Raw genomic sequence first — 16,091 nt, 5'->3', positions numbered from 1 at the left:
ATAAAGTACTTGCCTCGGTCATGGTGTCTCTTCACAGCAGTAAAACCCTAACGAAGAAAGTCAGGAAGTATTTATGGTCCATGAGATACTGAAAGGTCCCTGAAGGACAATGTGAGCCAACAGCACCCACAAAAGTGATGTGGGTCATTAGTTTCATCATGAAAGGGTTTTGTAGTTTGATTGTTTGTTTGTTTGTTTTTCATCTGTTCTGCTTGCTCAGTTCACAGCTCTTTCCTCTTCCCCTTTAAGCATCTCAGCCATTTTAGATATCCGTTCTCCTTCCTCATGTTATCCTCGGTAAAGCCACTGTTCCTCCATCCTTCACTGACTTATTAAGCTTATCCCATTTTTCCCCATAACTGTTACTGTCATTTACACTGACTTCAATATCCATGTATTGACCAACCCAGAACACTGACATCTCAGCTCTTGTAGTTTCACTCCTCCAAAAACATTTTATGACCACACTGAAATCCCAAAAGTTAACAGGGCCTGATGTTTAATTTTATGCATTAAATTGTCAGGACAACATCTGACACTATGCTTGGTCAAGCTATTTTATCTTTTTCTTAATGTGCCTGTCTGCGACTCTCATTCCCCATCAAGGAATCTAGTTCTGAAAAGACATGTTTCTGGCCACTTCAACAAAGTCACTAGTGTGAGCCAATCCTGCCAGCACAGAGTTGAGCAGCCTCTGAAGGGGGAGTGAGGATGATTATAGGAAATACAGAAAGAAGACTCGGAGACAATATTAGAATTGGGAGGGCTGTGGGTCAATACCACATCAGCCACAAGTTTATTTTTCTTAGTTTTCTTATATCCCACAGTGCCATAAGCAACAAAGTAAGTAGAAGAAACAATGGCTGATGTACACACAGGATATCTGTTCCCATCCAGAGCCCTCCCTGTTTCCTCTACCAAGATGAGTACAATGTTCTGACCCTTGCCTTGAGCTTCAACTGCATTTTCTCATTTCGTTCCATGAGTCAGCAGGCCAGGAAATATGCCAACAGACCCTGACTTGCCTTGACTGTGCCTGGCAGGAGGCCTTCACAGTAGCAAACAAAATGGCTCCCAATAAAATTGCACTAAGATGTCTCCTTTACACAGTTCATTCTTCATTCTTTTGAACACAGTACCTTACAAGGCATTAAGAGATAGGAATTAAGATTCTTCAAGATTTCAGAAATCATAAGAATGTCTACACTTTATAATAATGGTCATGAGACCTGAGATAATCCTCCATAAGCTAACCTGGGCTACATGGCCCTCATGGGAGTTTGGAAAACTTTTTCACATAGATGATTACATATACAGTCTAATTGGCCAAGAGTAATTACATGTAATGACTAATTGCATAGGAATGGTTTTAAAATATATGTTCTTTACAGGCAAGCATTGTCTGTGCAAACATGTATGAGTATGTTCTATCCCATGTGTGTAGGGCACAGATGTCTGCTAACCAGGACTTTTTATGTTTAAACATCCCTGGATGAAAATGGAAAAGAGGCAGCTTCAAAATAAAAGTATACATCATAGTCTACCATTTGCTCAAAGAAAAATCAAATCTTTAAATAAAGCTTCTTATAAGCGCTTCAACCAATAAAAAAGGAGCACAAATAACTGTAGCAAATCCATTTACAATTTTTGCCAGAATGGAACCGCTGTTTCGTTTCATTTCCTCGATGTGATGTGTCAGTTGCTGGATCTGTCCGTTCATTTCCTCAGCTTTCTTGTTAAATCCTTCCTCAAGGAGAGCCTTTTGATCCTAAAACATGACAGAGAAGTAAATATGGTCAAGTCCCAACATTATACGAGTAATACTTTCAAAACTTTAGCAAGCAGTCCTTAGCATATTCCTAAATCTTGCCATGAAAAAGTTACACCAAAGTTAGACCTACACATTATGAGGAAGCAGAGTTGAAACTTGACTCATCTCGACCCACCATATTTGTTTGGGCAGCAACGCTAGCAGAGGTGAGAGGAGACGCTCACACTCATGTCCACAGGAATGCCACTGGTCTGACAGCACAGAGCTCAGACCACGGAGACAGCGTGACAACTATCCCATGCAGATGGTGGCAACTCATCAGATGATTTAAGAAGCCCCACTTGCAGATGGACAAGGAAAATGGCCCCAGTGTCATGTGCTTCTTCAAGTAAGCTGTCTGCCCTTGGGACTGCTACAGAACCTGCAGAAGCTGCCGGTTCCCTGTGCCTTTCGGAGGGGACATTTCCTTCAGTTTAATGTCAGCATAGATCATCCTGGGGAGGTTGGGTGGAGCGGGTGGAGTTGCTGGGGCAGTCAGGTGCCTACTGATCTGGACAACCCAGACCAGTTGTTGGCATTATTATTACACTGTCTGGTTAGTGAGTTTGTTTTGTGAGTCCTCATAAGATCATTTTTAAGTATCCTAAATCTATAAGCCAAACTGTTGTAGTCATTAAAATCCGAAGGAGCAACAGGAATCCTGATGTCTCCAGAGTCTTCATACAGAGCAAAATTCAAAGACTACATAAAAAATAACACATCAGGTAGGGGCGAACACCTTAGCAACAATATATCATGATGGTGTTTCTTACATGGCATGGCTGGCAACTTTCTCCCACTGCCTGGGGTACGAGAACCAACAGGGGATGAGGAGTCGTACCTTCAGTTGCTTCTCTAACATTATGTTATGGTCTTTGATGAGCTGCTCTCTCTCCTGTACCAGCTTCGTTTTCAGTTGTTCTATGTTTTCCTTGTGACTTTTCTCTTGAGCCTCCATCAACTGCTGCTGCTCCTCATGCTTCTGTCTTAGCAGCTCCTGCTCCTTCTCGGCTGCCTCCTTCTGGGTGCGCTCCTCTGTCCCCGGAAGATTCAGAGAGAGAGGAAAGTGATGGGTGAAGTAAAATGTCAACATTCCGGGACCCAGAGAGCAACTCAAATCTAAAAGGGAGCATAGGAGACCGGACTCCACCCTGGTCCACACCATAGAGAGAATATTTCTGAGGGTGATGAAGAAGAGCCTGCCCATTTGGCTGAAACACAGCCAGGGCTGCCTATGGCTTCTATAGTGGGCATGCACAGAAAGACAGGAAGCTGCTTATCTTAGTATGGGTTTACTCTGGCATCCATCCCAAAGCCATAGTAGGGACCTGACCTCTCCCGAAAGCCAACAGACATGTTCCTATACCTGCAATGGCTTTCTCCCCTGCAGTGAGGGCTGTATCTGCATGCAGGATGGAACTCTCCATGATGGCCTGTGACTGCAGAAAGCTCTGGAAAACTTCACTTGCCTGCAGGACCAAGAGGAAACAAAAAACCCTGATAAATCCTAAGAGAGTACCCAGAATCCTCTCTGTTCCTCATTGTTAAATGCTATGGTGAAGCCTGCAGGCAGGCCAAGCTCTTTAGTGGCACTGGATACTTCCTGCTGTGTGGCTTTCCCAGTAACCTCTGCTAGAGAGGACAGCCTCAGCTCACATGCAGTCTTTTCTTCTCATGTGCAGCTCTGCATGCTGAAATGGATGATGCTGCCAGACACTGGACACCAGTACACTACACTGCACAACTTCATGGGAGCTGCTTCTTTCTGCTCTTGCTGGGTGTATTGCTAGGTAAGTCACTTTAGCTGTCCGAGCCTCCTGTTACAGATCTGTGACTGTCCTCAGCAGTGGGGTCATTTCTCAAAGCATTTAAATACCCAAAGAAAGGTCTAAAGAAATGGAGTCACTGGCAATGACAGATAATATTTTTGCTGTGTCATTACATGTACTACTCTATATATAGACCATCCTGGCAGACGTATAAAGTTAACACTTATAGTGCATTATGTGACTATTTCTAAGAAATCATACTGAATAGCAGCCATTTTGGATGAAGCATGGTTCTGGTTAAAGAGCTTAAAGGTAAAGCACTTGCCTTGCATTGCACCGCCCTGGTTTTGGTCACCAACACCAGCATAAAGCTAAGGGTGCCAGGCTAGCCTCATGTTTTCTTAGTCCCCTTAAGCCATGTAGTGTGTTCATGTTTTTGTCATGTCCTTTCCTCCGGGTTCCCTGATCCTCACCTCACCCGTTCCTTTTCTCCCCACTCCTCAACTTCACCCCATTCCCGTGCTCCCTGATCCTCACCTTCACCCCATTCCCGTGCTCCCTGCTCCTCACCTTCACCCCATTCCCGTGCTCCCCGCTCCTCACCTTCACCCCATTCCCGTGCTCCCCGCTCCTCACCTTCACCTCATTTCCGTGCTCCCCGCCCCTCACCTTCACCTCATTCCCGTGCTCCCCGTCCTCACCTTCACCTCATTTCCGTGCTCCCCGCCCCTCACCTTCACCTCATTTCCGTGCTCCTCGTCCTCACCTTCACCTCATTTCCGTGCTCCCCGTCCTCACCTTCACCTCATTTCCGTGCTCCCCGCTCCTCACCTTCACCCCTTTCCTGGGAATCTGCCAGTAGTCATGCTCAATCTTCTCCCTCATGTCCATGTAGATCCTGTGTCCCCCAGGAACAGAAAATCTTGAGATATTGTCTATAAAATCCTTTGAAAGTCGATCCAGTTCTTCTTGGCAGTATTTATTCGACGCCTCTTCATTCTTCAACAGAAAAACTCTTTGCTTCTCATGTATTAATTTCTACAACGGAAGTGTACAGAGATTTAACCTAATTGAAGGAATAAAATCCAAGAAACATCATAGCGGAGACAACTTATTTCCTATGAGAAAACATGCAACAAGAACTCAAGGGAATGTGAGAGGCTGAAACCTGAATTTGAATGCTCAAAAAACTGTGGAAGACCATACTAGATGTTCTTGACATTCCTAATCCTCAAGACCTTCTGTAAACAGATGGGGCTGCATCCTATATTCACTGGTTGCTTGTGGGTGACACATCCTAGAATTCTATCTTCAAGGACACAATGATGTAGCAAGGAGCAAGAGAAGAATTGCGGGCTGTAGTGAGACTCAAATGGGAACTGTGTCTTGGAACAGAGGAATATAGCAAGTTCAAAAATGCACTATAGATATTTTGGGCATATATAATAATCCACAAACATGACCTGGATAAAGGATTCTACGTACTCACTATTCCATCTGGTAGAAACTAAAAAGCATCTGAAATTGTGGGAAGAGGGCATGCATTCTTTCATACCATTATTCATCATGATACTCTGAAGCACATATCTTTGAATAATAAATGCACCTATGGCCAATGGCGGCTCATCAACACTACAGTCTTGAGGGATAGAGTCATGAGTGTTAATGACATAAACAGATTACCACCAGCTTCTTCTGGAATTCCTGATTTTCGTCCTTGAAGGAGTGCTCCATGAAGACGGCAATGGCTTCCTTCTCACAGGCTGTGTGCACGTCCAGCAGTTCCTGGAGCATGTCTGTGGGCAGCCTCAGTCTCTGGGCCATCTGCTCACTGTAGTGATCAACTGCCTTCTGCACAGCTACTGAGTTCTCACGCTGGGCCAGAGTTGTCACCGCATCATCCAGACAAGGCACTGCTCCACTGTTGATGGCATCCACATAGGTTGTCACCAGAGTCCCCAGTCCTTTGTGATTTAGGAGTTTAAAGCAATAAATAAGCGGTTATACGTGAATTGGGTCCAAGATTTTAAGACTATATTTCTAAATATCTCATAACTACACATGTGAACTAGAAACACACACACACACACACACACACACACAACTTCTTTTTATCAAGCTATCAGTTTATTTTTCCTACAGTCAATTTATTTTTTGAATTTTTTGGTTCAGAATGTTAAAAAAATTAATATCTATTTTCACCTGATAAACTGAACCGTCTATGAAAGTATAATTTGTATTTAAACCTTTGACGGAAAACAAATGCATGAACTATCAAGAAAAGGTACATCACATTATTTCTGTGGCTAATTCTAAAATGTATAGATTTGTTTTGATACTAGTGTTTATATTGGAACTATTTAAATTTCCAAATTAAATTTCACATTCTTCATTCCAAAATGTACCTAACATGCAAGACATCCCATATGAAAATAAAAGGTATCAGCTTTAGTGATTAAAACACTAATTCTATAATTGATGAAGTAACCTTTCACTGGTGATTTTATTATCAGTTGAGAATTTTATACAGATATGTTGTAGCCATAAATACTAATGATATGGTCTGCATTTTTTAAAAAGGATTTCTAATTTACAGTTATAAAATACATACACTTTAGAGTAGGGATACATTCACACTACCATTGTCTATATAATTTAAAAAAACATACATGATAATAAGTTCATTATATACTACTCCGTACAGAAGTGTGATTAAAAACAAACCCCCAAAACTCACGATTCCCGGTGACCTTAATTCCCTCTCTGAGGGTTTTGATCTTGGCATAACTGAAGATGTAAGAAACAAAAGCCTTTGTTTCTTCCCGGAACTTAGGATTCAATTGTTCTTCTGAGATGGTCTCAAGTTTTTTTAAGAGTTCTGTCTCATGTGTTGGCCGGTCAAAGACAAAACATTTCCTGTTAGGAAAGAATTGTCTGATGCATTCCCTGGGCAAATTTGAAGCTTGAGTTTTGGGATGGTTGCCTAGTGTCAGAGGAAACACAAAACAACAGGAGTCATCTCAGCACACGGGACAGATAAAGGAGGCCCTGGTCAATGTGAAGTGTTGTGCACTTACAGGACTCTTTACCATAACCTGCATCATTTTTTTGCTTGTCAAAAGTATACCAAGTTTGTACTTGGTAGAAGTCTGATGAAATGTCTCAGAAGTTATTCAACTTCAGTGGGGAAGCATTTGGCTGAAATCCACAGACCTGAACATAGACTCAAGCACACTATAGCTTTGTATCCTGTTGACTGAAACAGAAGAAGCTAAAGGTGATTTCTGCCCTAATCACTCCTTGTAGAAAAAAAAGAGTTGTTGGACAAAAAACAAACGAACAAACAAAAACCACAAAAAAAGAGTAACAAAGTATTAGAAATAGCAACTTTGGCAAATCTAAGATCAATGCCATGGTTACTGAAGGAGAACTACTTTGAGGCTGAACAGAACTCATTCTTGTAAAAGTTCAAAATACACTCACAGATAGCAAAAGTGAGGAGGGATGGAGGGGCTACGAATGCAAGTACGATACATGAGTCTAGAGAGCTAAGAGTAACATCAACACAGAACTTTATGAAACTGTGTATGTGTGTGCTGTGTATGTGTGTGTTGTGTATGTATGCATGTGTGTTTGTGTGGGGAAGCGTGTGGAAAAAGTAGTCTTTAGTGACTTGCCACGTTATTGGAAAGGGGTCTCTAGGTGAAGTGGAACTCTCCAATACATCCAGTCTGACTACCCAGCATGCTCCAGATCTTTCCTGTGTCCTCAGCCTGTGCACTGGATTGAAGGTAGACTTTTGGTCCAACCCAGCATTGAAGTAATTCTAGAGACCCTCACCTCCAGTCTGCGGACTTGGGGGTCAGTGATTTAAGCACCGAATTGCCTCCCAGCCCAATATATGTGGGATTTTTCCTGAATCAATTTTAGCTGTTCATGAAAGTTAGCGATGTGATGTATTATCTGCTGCACTGAGTAACCTTTGCCTTAGTACCTACATGTGTTCTATAGTATCCAGTTACAAAGCTCAAGTTCAACAAGGAAGTGTTTTCTGAGAATTGTATACAGTGCTGTTAACATTTTTCATCAAAATTATAAAAGGATTTTCACCAGTTTGAGGTTACCAAGGTCTACGTAGGGTATTCCAAGCTAGCAAAGTCTACACAGCGAGATCATGTCTTCCAAAAAGGAAAGAAAGTGGGGGGAGGAAGAAAGGTAAAAAAGGAAATGAAAGAAGCAAAGAAGAAATCAAGTAGGAAAAGAAGGAAAGCAGGACAGAAAGGAAAGAAAAGTTAATAGGTTGTGTCACATGTCTTTAATCCTGATGCATAGGAGGCAGAGGCAGGAGATTTGCTGTGAGCTCCTGGCCCACCCATAGCATCTACATAGTAATTACTGACTACACAGTAACAACTTGTTTAAAGATTAAACAATACTTAAAGATCATATGTAAATTCTAAGACTGCCTACTCCAAAATTCTCAGAGATGAAAGACTGCACTGGTGTCATGGGCTGCTCTCTCCCAACTCCATGTCCAATGTTTAGAGAAAGCAGGGACAGAAAATGAGAGCAGAGAGCATTTCAAACTTTGTGTGACTCACACAAGGTTCCATCAGCTTCACACTCAGGTAGACAATGCCCATGCAAATGGTTCCCAGGCCAGTAATATGACTGATCCTGACAATGCAGCATGAATAAATATGGGTCAAATGGAGTTGGGAAAATATGATGACTGTGGAGAAGGTATAACCTGAGAAGACACATCTGTAGCAGGTCTTTGAAAACAACATTATCAAGCCAGCATTAAGGACTTATGTTCTGCCATGAGAAGAATAATGTTTAACTCTGTGAAATATTTTTTAAGATGGGCCATGTACAATAAAGTCATGAGTAAGAATCAGGTAGCCAATATTAGGTTTCATTTTATACATACTTTATACTCATTGTAAGTACTAAGATTTCAATGCATACTATCAAACCTTTAAGAAAAATCAAGTACTGACAAAAATATATTCATATAGCTTAATGCAAAAGTGCTTTTAAAAATCTGTACATTTTTCTCTGTTTTTAATAATAAAGTTATTTAAATAAATAAGAAAAAAAAATCAGGTAGCCAGTGGTTTCTTAAAGGAAGCCAGACACAAAAACAGGCAATACAAAAGTCTGTACTTCAGGAAGTTTAGATGCATTGACTCTAGATGCTAAAGTAGAAACTGAAAAAAAAAAAATGTTATCCTGAATAAATTTGCTGTGTTCTAGGCTCCAGTCTTCCCAAATGAAATTAACACTACTTCCTAGACATTATCACAAATGGCCTATCAGCACTTCTGCAGACCTCCATCCTATTGGGAATAAAATAGACTCCACATAGAATGGGAGCCATTCAGCAGATGACCAGCCTTCCCACCCCAGCCCTCCCTCCCCAGCTTCCCTGTACCTTTCTTCAGCTTCAGGGCATTCTCCAGGTATCCATCACTTGTGGTTTTTTCCCCATTAAACTCCAGCTCCAGCGAGAAATCCCGAACAGTCCAGATGAAGTCTGGAAAGAAACTTACAAACTCTGTGGAATTCTTTATTCCATCAGGATTTGGGGCAGACCTTGCTCTGATCAGCTCAGTGAGTTCTGTGACAAAGCTGGCACTTGGCTAAGGAAAGGGACTTCATGTACCAAAGCTCAAGATTCCCTTGTTAAAATAAATTATTCCAAACACTGTCTGTTCCAAACAAAATCCACACAGTGACAAAACAGGGCAGGACAGGGAAGGACAGGGCAGGGCAGAGACTCCATATTCATTCCAGAGCATCAAGGAAACATGGTGGCTCAGGTTTGGGAAGGATACTACAGCTGTTCCAGAGCATGGTTGTCGATGGTGTTTATGCTGTTGTAGACAAAGGAGCTGCTCAGAAGCACGCCCAGGGCAAAGATCCACGAGTCATTCTTGGGATCACCCTGGAAGATACATGAAGGCAGAGGCTGAGGAGAGCACTCCTCAGAAGAGATTTGGCTGGTCCTGTGGCTTTGTTACTCCAGGTTCTCTGGGGGCCAAAGCGGAAGGAGCACAAGCCCTTTGCCTGGTTAAAGAAAGAATTTAAGGACAGCCTGAGAAACTTAGTAGAATCTATATCACCTTGCACAGAACAAAAACTTCAAGTGGAACAAGGACTTCAATGTAAGATCAGGCACCATGAAATTAGTAAGAGAGGAGAGGGGAGAATAAACTCAAACTCAACTGCACAGGAAGAATTTCTTAACAGGACACATATCACACAGACTCTAAGAACAATTCACAAATAGAGCTTCATGAATAGGAAAAGTGTTTTTTTTTTAAATAATAATAGGTCTGATAGACTGTCAGTATCCAGAATATATACAGAACTAGGAAAAAAACAACAAGAAAACATCTACATACCAAGTAAAAGGCCTAATTTAATATTAGAGACAGAACTTAACATAGGAGAATCCTCAAATGATGAGACACAAGTGGCCCAGGAACACATGAAAGGTAAGGCACTCTTGTGTCCACCTGGGACATAGCCAGCAAAGGTGAGCTGCATGCTGTTCCCTGAGCTCTACTGTAAAACCAAAGGCTCTGCCTGGCTTCTTGAGGAGTCCTGTCAGTATCAGGAAATTCCAGCTGTCACTAGCAACAACCAGACAGGAAGGAAGAGAAATGTTTGCAAACCATATGTATTCCAGGGATTATTCAAAGCTTATAAAGCTAGCATGCAACCCAACAGCAAAACAAATTCAATATCCCCAAAAATGAGAAAGAACTTGAACATAAATTTCTAGAACCCACATGAAAATGAGAGGAATTATACCACACACATACACACACACACACACACACACACACACACAAACACACACACACACACTCACACACACACTTCTAACTTAACATCTCACACACAACAAAAAATATTTTTAAATTGCTCAGTTCACTTATTGAAGCTAAAGACAAAAACAAACCTACAAAAACCAAACTCATACTAATTAATTATCTCAAGTACCTTCAGAGAACCAACAAAGACATCATTCTCAAGGACTTTTAGCCTGCCCTTCCTGTCTCCCTATGGACTGTTGATAACTTTACCAATAAAAAACCATTAAATCTGAGGGTTGTCCAGATGTCTCAGTGATAAGAATACCTGCTGCTCTTCCAAAGCACTGGAGTTTGGTTTCCAGCATCCATGTCAGGCAGCATCTAACTTTGTGTAACCCCAGCTCTGTCCTCTGACACCCAAGGATACCTGTACTCACATGCATTAAATACAGAGGCACAGATACTACACATAATAAAAATAACAAAATAACAATTTTTAAAAAATATTACCATAACTTCTTAAACTCAACCCCAAGTTGTCCACTTGGTATCTCACAACACAGTTCAGAAGCCATTCTTCATCCACTGAGATGGACAGATGCTACACACCTTCTCAGCAAAGCATCCTTACACATAACTGCTCTTAATAGAAGTGGTACTGTGCTAAGTAAACTTTCAAAAGAGAAGACCATGTTTTCCTAGCAATGAGTACAGATGGGTAACAGCACTCACACACCAGCACTTTGAATGACAAAGGCTTCCAGAATAGACTTCCAGGAATAGACAGGCACCAGAGATGGAAACCTAGCACCCTGGACCCAACACAGGTTAGCTCAGAAGTTCCAGCCCCAGCTCTCCTTCTGGGGATTGACAGAAAAGAGGCTGACCCATGATCACTTTTGCTTTTCTCTGTACTGATTCTTTGCAGTTACTGGACCATCTCAGAGTACACACAGGTGGGATTCTCTATGAAACTAGGAAGGTTCTTGTAAGGAAGAACCTTCATTTTGTTCACTAAAATCTAACCATTATGCCTAAAACCCAGGAAATTTAACTGTTGAATAAACGTTTATCATACTCAATCAAGTCATTTTCCCAAATGGCAAGAAATACAAGTGTGTATTGTCAATCAGGATACACCTAACCTATTCTGAGGGTGATGTCTACATAGAGCACTGTTGATCTCACCTGCTACAGTTCAGTAAGAATTCACAGGTAGATCATACACTTAGATAACAAGGGGTCAGAAGGGCCAAGAGGACCTGATCCTACCTTTTCCACATCCCCTAGGCCTTCAGTGTCCAGGAGGACCAGGGTGTGCTTTGGCTTGGTAGGGTGTGGCACACACCACATCCAGATACCCTTGGTCTGAGACTGCACGGTGCAGCCCAGAGGGAAGCCTGAAGTGAAGAGAAGATAATTAAGGGCAGTGTCTCAGTCAGGGTTTCTATTCCTGCACAAACATCATGGCTGAGAAGCAAGCTGGGGAGGAAAGGGTTTATTCAGCTTACACTTCCACATTGCTGTTCATCACCAAAGGAAGTCAGGACTGAAACCCAAGCACATCAGGGAGCAAGAGCTGATGCAGAGGCCATGGAGGAATGTTGCTTACTGGATTGCTTCCCCCTGGCTTGCTCAGCTTGCTTTCTTATAGAACACAGAACCACTAGCCCAGGGATGGAACCGCCCACAATGAGCTGGCCCCTCCCCCCTTGATCACTAGTTGAGGAAATGCCTTACAGCTGGATCTCACAGAGGCATTTCCTTAACTGAGACTCCTTTCTCTGTGATCACTCCAGCTTGTGTCAAGTTGACACAAAACCAGCCAGTAAAGTTAGCCTTGTGTGGTAAAATATCAGTGCCCAGCTGCCAGCATTATTATGAGGGATTCTGAAGGTTTTAGGAGTTGAAGCTTCATGGAGGATGCCAGTATCTAAAGTAGGGGTTTTGAATGTAATTACTCAGTCTCCAGTCCTTTCTTCAGTTTTTGCCTTCCTCTTGCACTCAGCTGTTCCCAAGATAAATGAACCAAAAAGTCTGGAGTGAAATCCCCAAAACTGTGTTACCATAAGTGCCTCTTCAGCAAGATATTTCTGTGTTTTGGTCACAGCAGTACAAAGGTAAAAGTACAATCAAAACAAAGAAAAAAATCCAACAAATAACAAAAAAGAAGTCTAATAATATTTTTTATAAATGGTGGGGAAATGCCCTGGGCTCCAAGTCGGAGATATTGAGAAAAATAGAAAACAGGAAGCTACAATATTTTTTGCATTCATATTGATAAAAGACAAAAGTTTGTGACTACAAAAGTGAATAAAGTCCTTTTAAAAGTCTTTTAAAGACATTTATTTGTAAATAAACAATTTAAAAGATTTACTTATTTCATTTTATGGATATGAGAATTTTGCCTGCCTGTATGTAAATGTACCATGCACATGCCTGGGGCCCAGTGAAGCCAAATAAAAGAGCATCAGACGCTCTCAGGCTGTAGTTACTAAAAACTTAAGTCAAGACCTGGGTGAGGACCCATACCTTGCCTGCCTGAGGAAGCAGTGCTCATAGCCACTGGACGTTTTCTCCAGCTCTGTCTCTAAGAGATTTCTAAAGTCCTAAGTATTCAAAGACTTTCCTATGCTGATGGAAACACCTTATTGAGATGGAGAACCTGGTGTATGACACAGGAGACTGAGGCAGGATCCCACAGGTTAGGGCATCAGAAAAGGCCCCATCTGGAGCACTCTAGGGAAGATTCTCTCTAACAGAAAGGAAGGGAAGTGGGCAGGAAAGATGGATGTGGAGCTAAAACTAAGGGACACAAATTAGCATGAGTGGGCTGCTTGGCTGAAAGGAGTCTCTGTCCTTTGTTATGATTGGGAATAAGAACTAAGGAAATGTGACAGAGACAGTCAGACCTTTGGCTGGTCCTCAGAGTGCCACTCACCACTATTCTGTCCTGCCAGACGGTTCATCAGATAGGACTTCCCTGTTCGGTACAATCCAACAATAGCCACGACTACCACTGGCTCCAAAATCTTGTCCAGAATCTCTATGGCTTTCTGGTTGACCTTCAGCTGTTCGTTGTGGTTTTCCACCAGACAAATGGGAGCCATTTGTAGTTGGGTCATAGCAACCTGCCAACCTAGAGGAATCTATGATAGGAAAAAGAGTATGAAGTCATTCTCTGCCAAACAGACATCCATGGCCCAGCGGCTAGGACAGTAACCACTATAGGTTTCCTTTTGGAGCATGTGGTCTCTCCTGGACACCCGGAATCTCACGCCTACAGGTGAAGAGGGCAATCCTCTCTTTCTTCATTATTCTTCAAAGTTCTAAAGAAGGCTCAATAACACACAGGCTGCTCTCATCTATAAAGTTTTAATTCAACTTAATGAAATCCAAACCACAGTGGCCTTCATCAAGGTCCCTATATGCTAGATGCTAAGCCATGACATGAACATGTAGCATGTGGTCAGGAAAAGTCTGGTGGTACCTACAAGTTACAGATTATTACACCATGCTGCACATGAGAAAAGCAAGTGTCCTAAACTTTAAAAGCAGCAAAATGGCAGACTAGTGGGCTCTAAGCCTTTGGTATCTCCACAAATAGAGTTTAAAATGGCTGAAAATGAGGTACCTATGAATTACACAAACACTGAGGTGCAGCTGAATAACGGATGAGAATTGCATTCCTATTTGTTTGACTTTTTAATGTCTACCTCCACCCCAAACTACAGAGGTTCTATCTGTAGGAAGCAAAGCAGAGCTTAATTATAACAGGCTAATCTGGGACTAACCTTGTCTTAGTTTTGTCTGACTTGGATTTCAAGTAAGGATGTTTTTTTCCACAGAAAAACAAAATCTCCATATTGCAAGTCAATAGAAAAGAAATCTACTTAGTAAAATTAAAAATTTTGTGAACCAAAGAATTCTATAAAGTGTGTAAAAAGGCAACCCAAAAATGGGTGATGACTACGTGTAAATCACATATGTGATAAAGTGTTAATAGCTTAAACTAAGTAGCTCAACACATCACAGACAACTCAGTTTTAACATGAGAAAAGCAGTGGGTTAGATATTTCTGCAAAGATGCTTTATAAATGTTCAGAAGCGCACACGGTAATATTCAATACTGCCAATCACCTTGTAGAAAAAAACTCTTAAAATAAAAATGATCTAATTGAAAAAGACACAATCTACAAATGGGCAGTACCAGAGTGAATGGTGAAGTATATATGTTCTCAAAAATAAATGATCATTGGGCTTGATTGGGGAAACATGGAAGCAAACTGTGTGAGTTGGTTCCTTATAGCTCACTGAGGCAGAGGTTTGCTTTGGACTAACGAACATATTGATTTGAAATTGTTTGCTTAGCTTTGCTTATGTTTAAATACGTATGAGGTTATTTTAAGAACTACTTGGTTCTGTTGCTCAATAATTCTTCAGACCCAGTGTACATTAGAATGTGGCTTTGACAAACTCTGAGGAAGTGCCAATCAAACCACAAGGCATCACTGCATACCCACCAGGACAAAAACTGCAGAAAGCAAAAACAGACACATGTAACCCAGGAATTTAAACAACTCAGGTGTCCTTATTCTGCAGCTAAGAACACAGAATATTACCACATGGAAACACTTCTGCCTCTGACAAAATGAATAGTTATGTTTGATCTAACAGCTCCTCTTTGATTACATACAACATACAAACAAAGTTGCAAGTAAGTGCTTGCATGGACCTTTGAGCAGTAATGACCATGACAACTGTGTTCCCAGTACCCACAATGTGGAAACAGCCCAGTCCCCCACCATTAGTCAGGCAGAGGAAGGAATAAAATTACTACGGCACACTACCTCATAGACCTTCATAGACTTAAGGCCAGCCACAGACCCCTGCAGAGCAGATAACACATAACCTGCCTCCCCGGCCCTGCCCTCAGTCCCTGAGCATGAGGACATCATGCCAAAGAAGGAGAATGTGCAGAATCCCAAGAAGTTAGACACAGGTGATGTCACTGGATTCCAGAAACCAGGTTCTCCCCAGCTTAGTCCCATGAGTGAGATCAGAGGAGCAGCCCAAACTAAATGCCCACAGTCCTACATGATCTGCACACCTCACATTTGACTATCTACTTATGCTTAATAAAAAGCCAGTGAGGCAGGAACTCAGTTTACCTTCAAATAGATGTCTGCCAAGCTCTTGTGCTGACAAAGGACAGTCTTCTGACTACAGTTGCCTGTGAACTAGGGCAGGGAGCTGAGGCTGGACCAGGGCTCTTGTCACAGTGTCCAACAGAGAAGGGCAGCCAGGAGTGCCAGGCTGCCTTTTGGTATCTGTCTTCTATGAGAGGAAAAAACTGCCCTTCCTAGACCTAAAGCCAGCCACAGACCCCTGCAGACCAGGGATCACATTACTTGCCTCCCTTCCCCTTCCTCAGTTGCCACTTTGAATTGGAAATCAAGTTGAGATCAAGACTGAATTGCTTCTTAAAGAAAGAAAAGGTAAAATGATACCTGGTTCCCTCAACACAGGTCTGAGTGCAGTTCTCCAACTGGGGCTCACCTCTGCTCTCCTTCCTCCTGCTCTCTTTGCTCCTCTTTTATATGAGCTGACCACACACACACACACACACACACACACACACACACACACACACACACACACACTGAAAAAAAATCACATGCTGCA

The 16,091-nt window shown here is 42.0% G+C and overlaps 1 protein-coding gene across 1 annotated transcript; it reads right to left on the bottom strand.

Moving 5' to 3' along the window:
- Positions 1-828: 828 nt before the first annotated feature.
- Positions 829-16,028, bottom strand: LOC308426754 (guanylate-binding protein 6-like). Its single transcript, XM_080924665.1, is given in 12 exon segments — positions 829-1,672; positions 1,675-1,768; positions 2,652-2,845; positions 3,177-3,279; positions 4,411-4,617; positions 5,263-5,543; positions 6,317-6,562; positions 9,017-9,213; positions 9,420-9,529; positions 11,679-11,806; positions 13,348-13,555; positions 15,917-16,028. Coding segments are annotated over 11 exon segments (1,821 nt in total). The 5' UTR covers positions 13,532-13,555; positions 15,917-16,028; the 3' UTR covers positions 829-1,595.
- Between the last annotated feature and the right edge of the window lie 63 nt (positions 16,029-16,091).

The sequence above is a fragment of the Micromys minutus genome (genome assembly GCF_963924665.1).
Source record: "Micromys minutus genome assembly, chromosome: 11".
Classification (NCBI taxonomy): Eukaryota; Metazoa; Chordata; class Mammalia; order Rodentia; family Muridae; genus Micromys; species Micromys minutus.
This window is presented reverse-complemented; position numbering and strand designations above follow the sequence as displayed.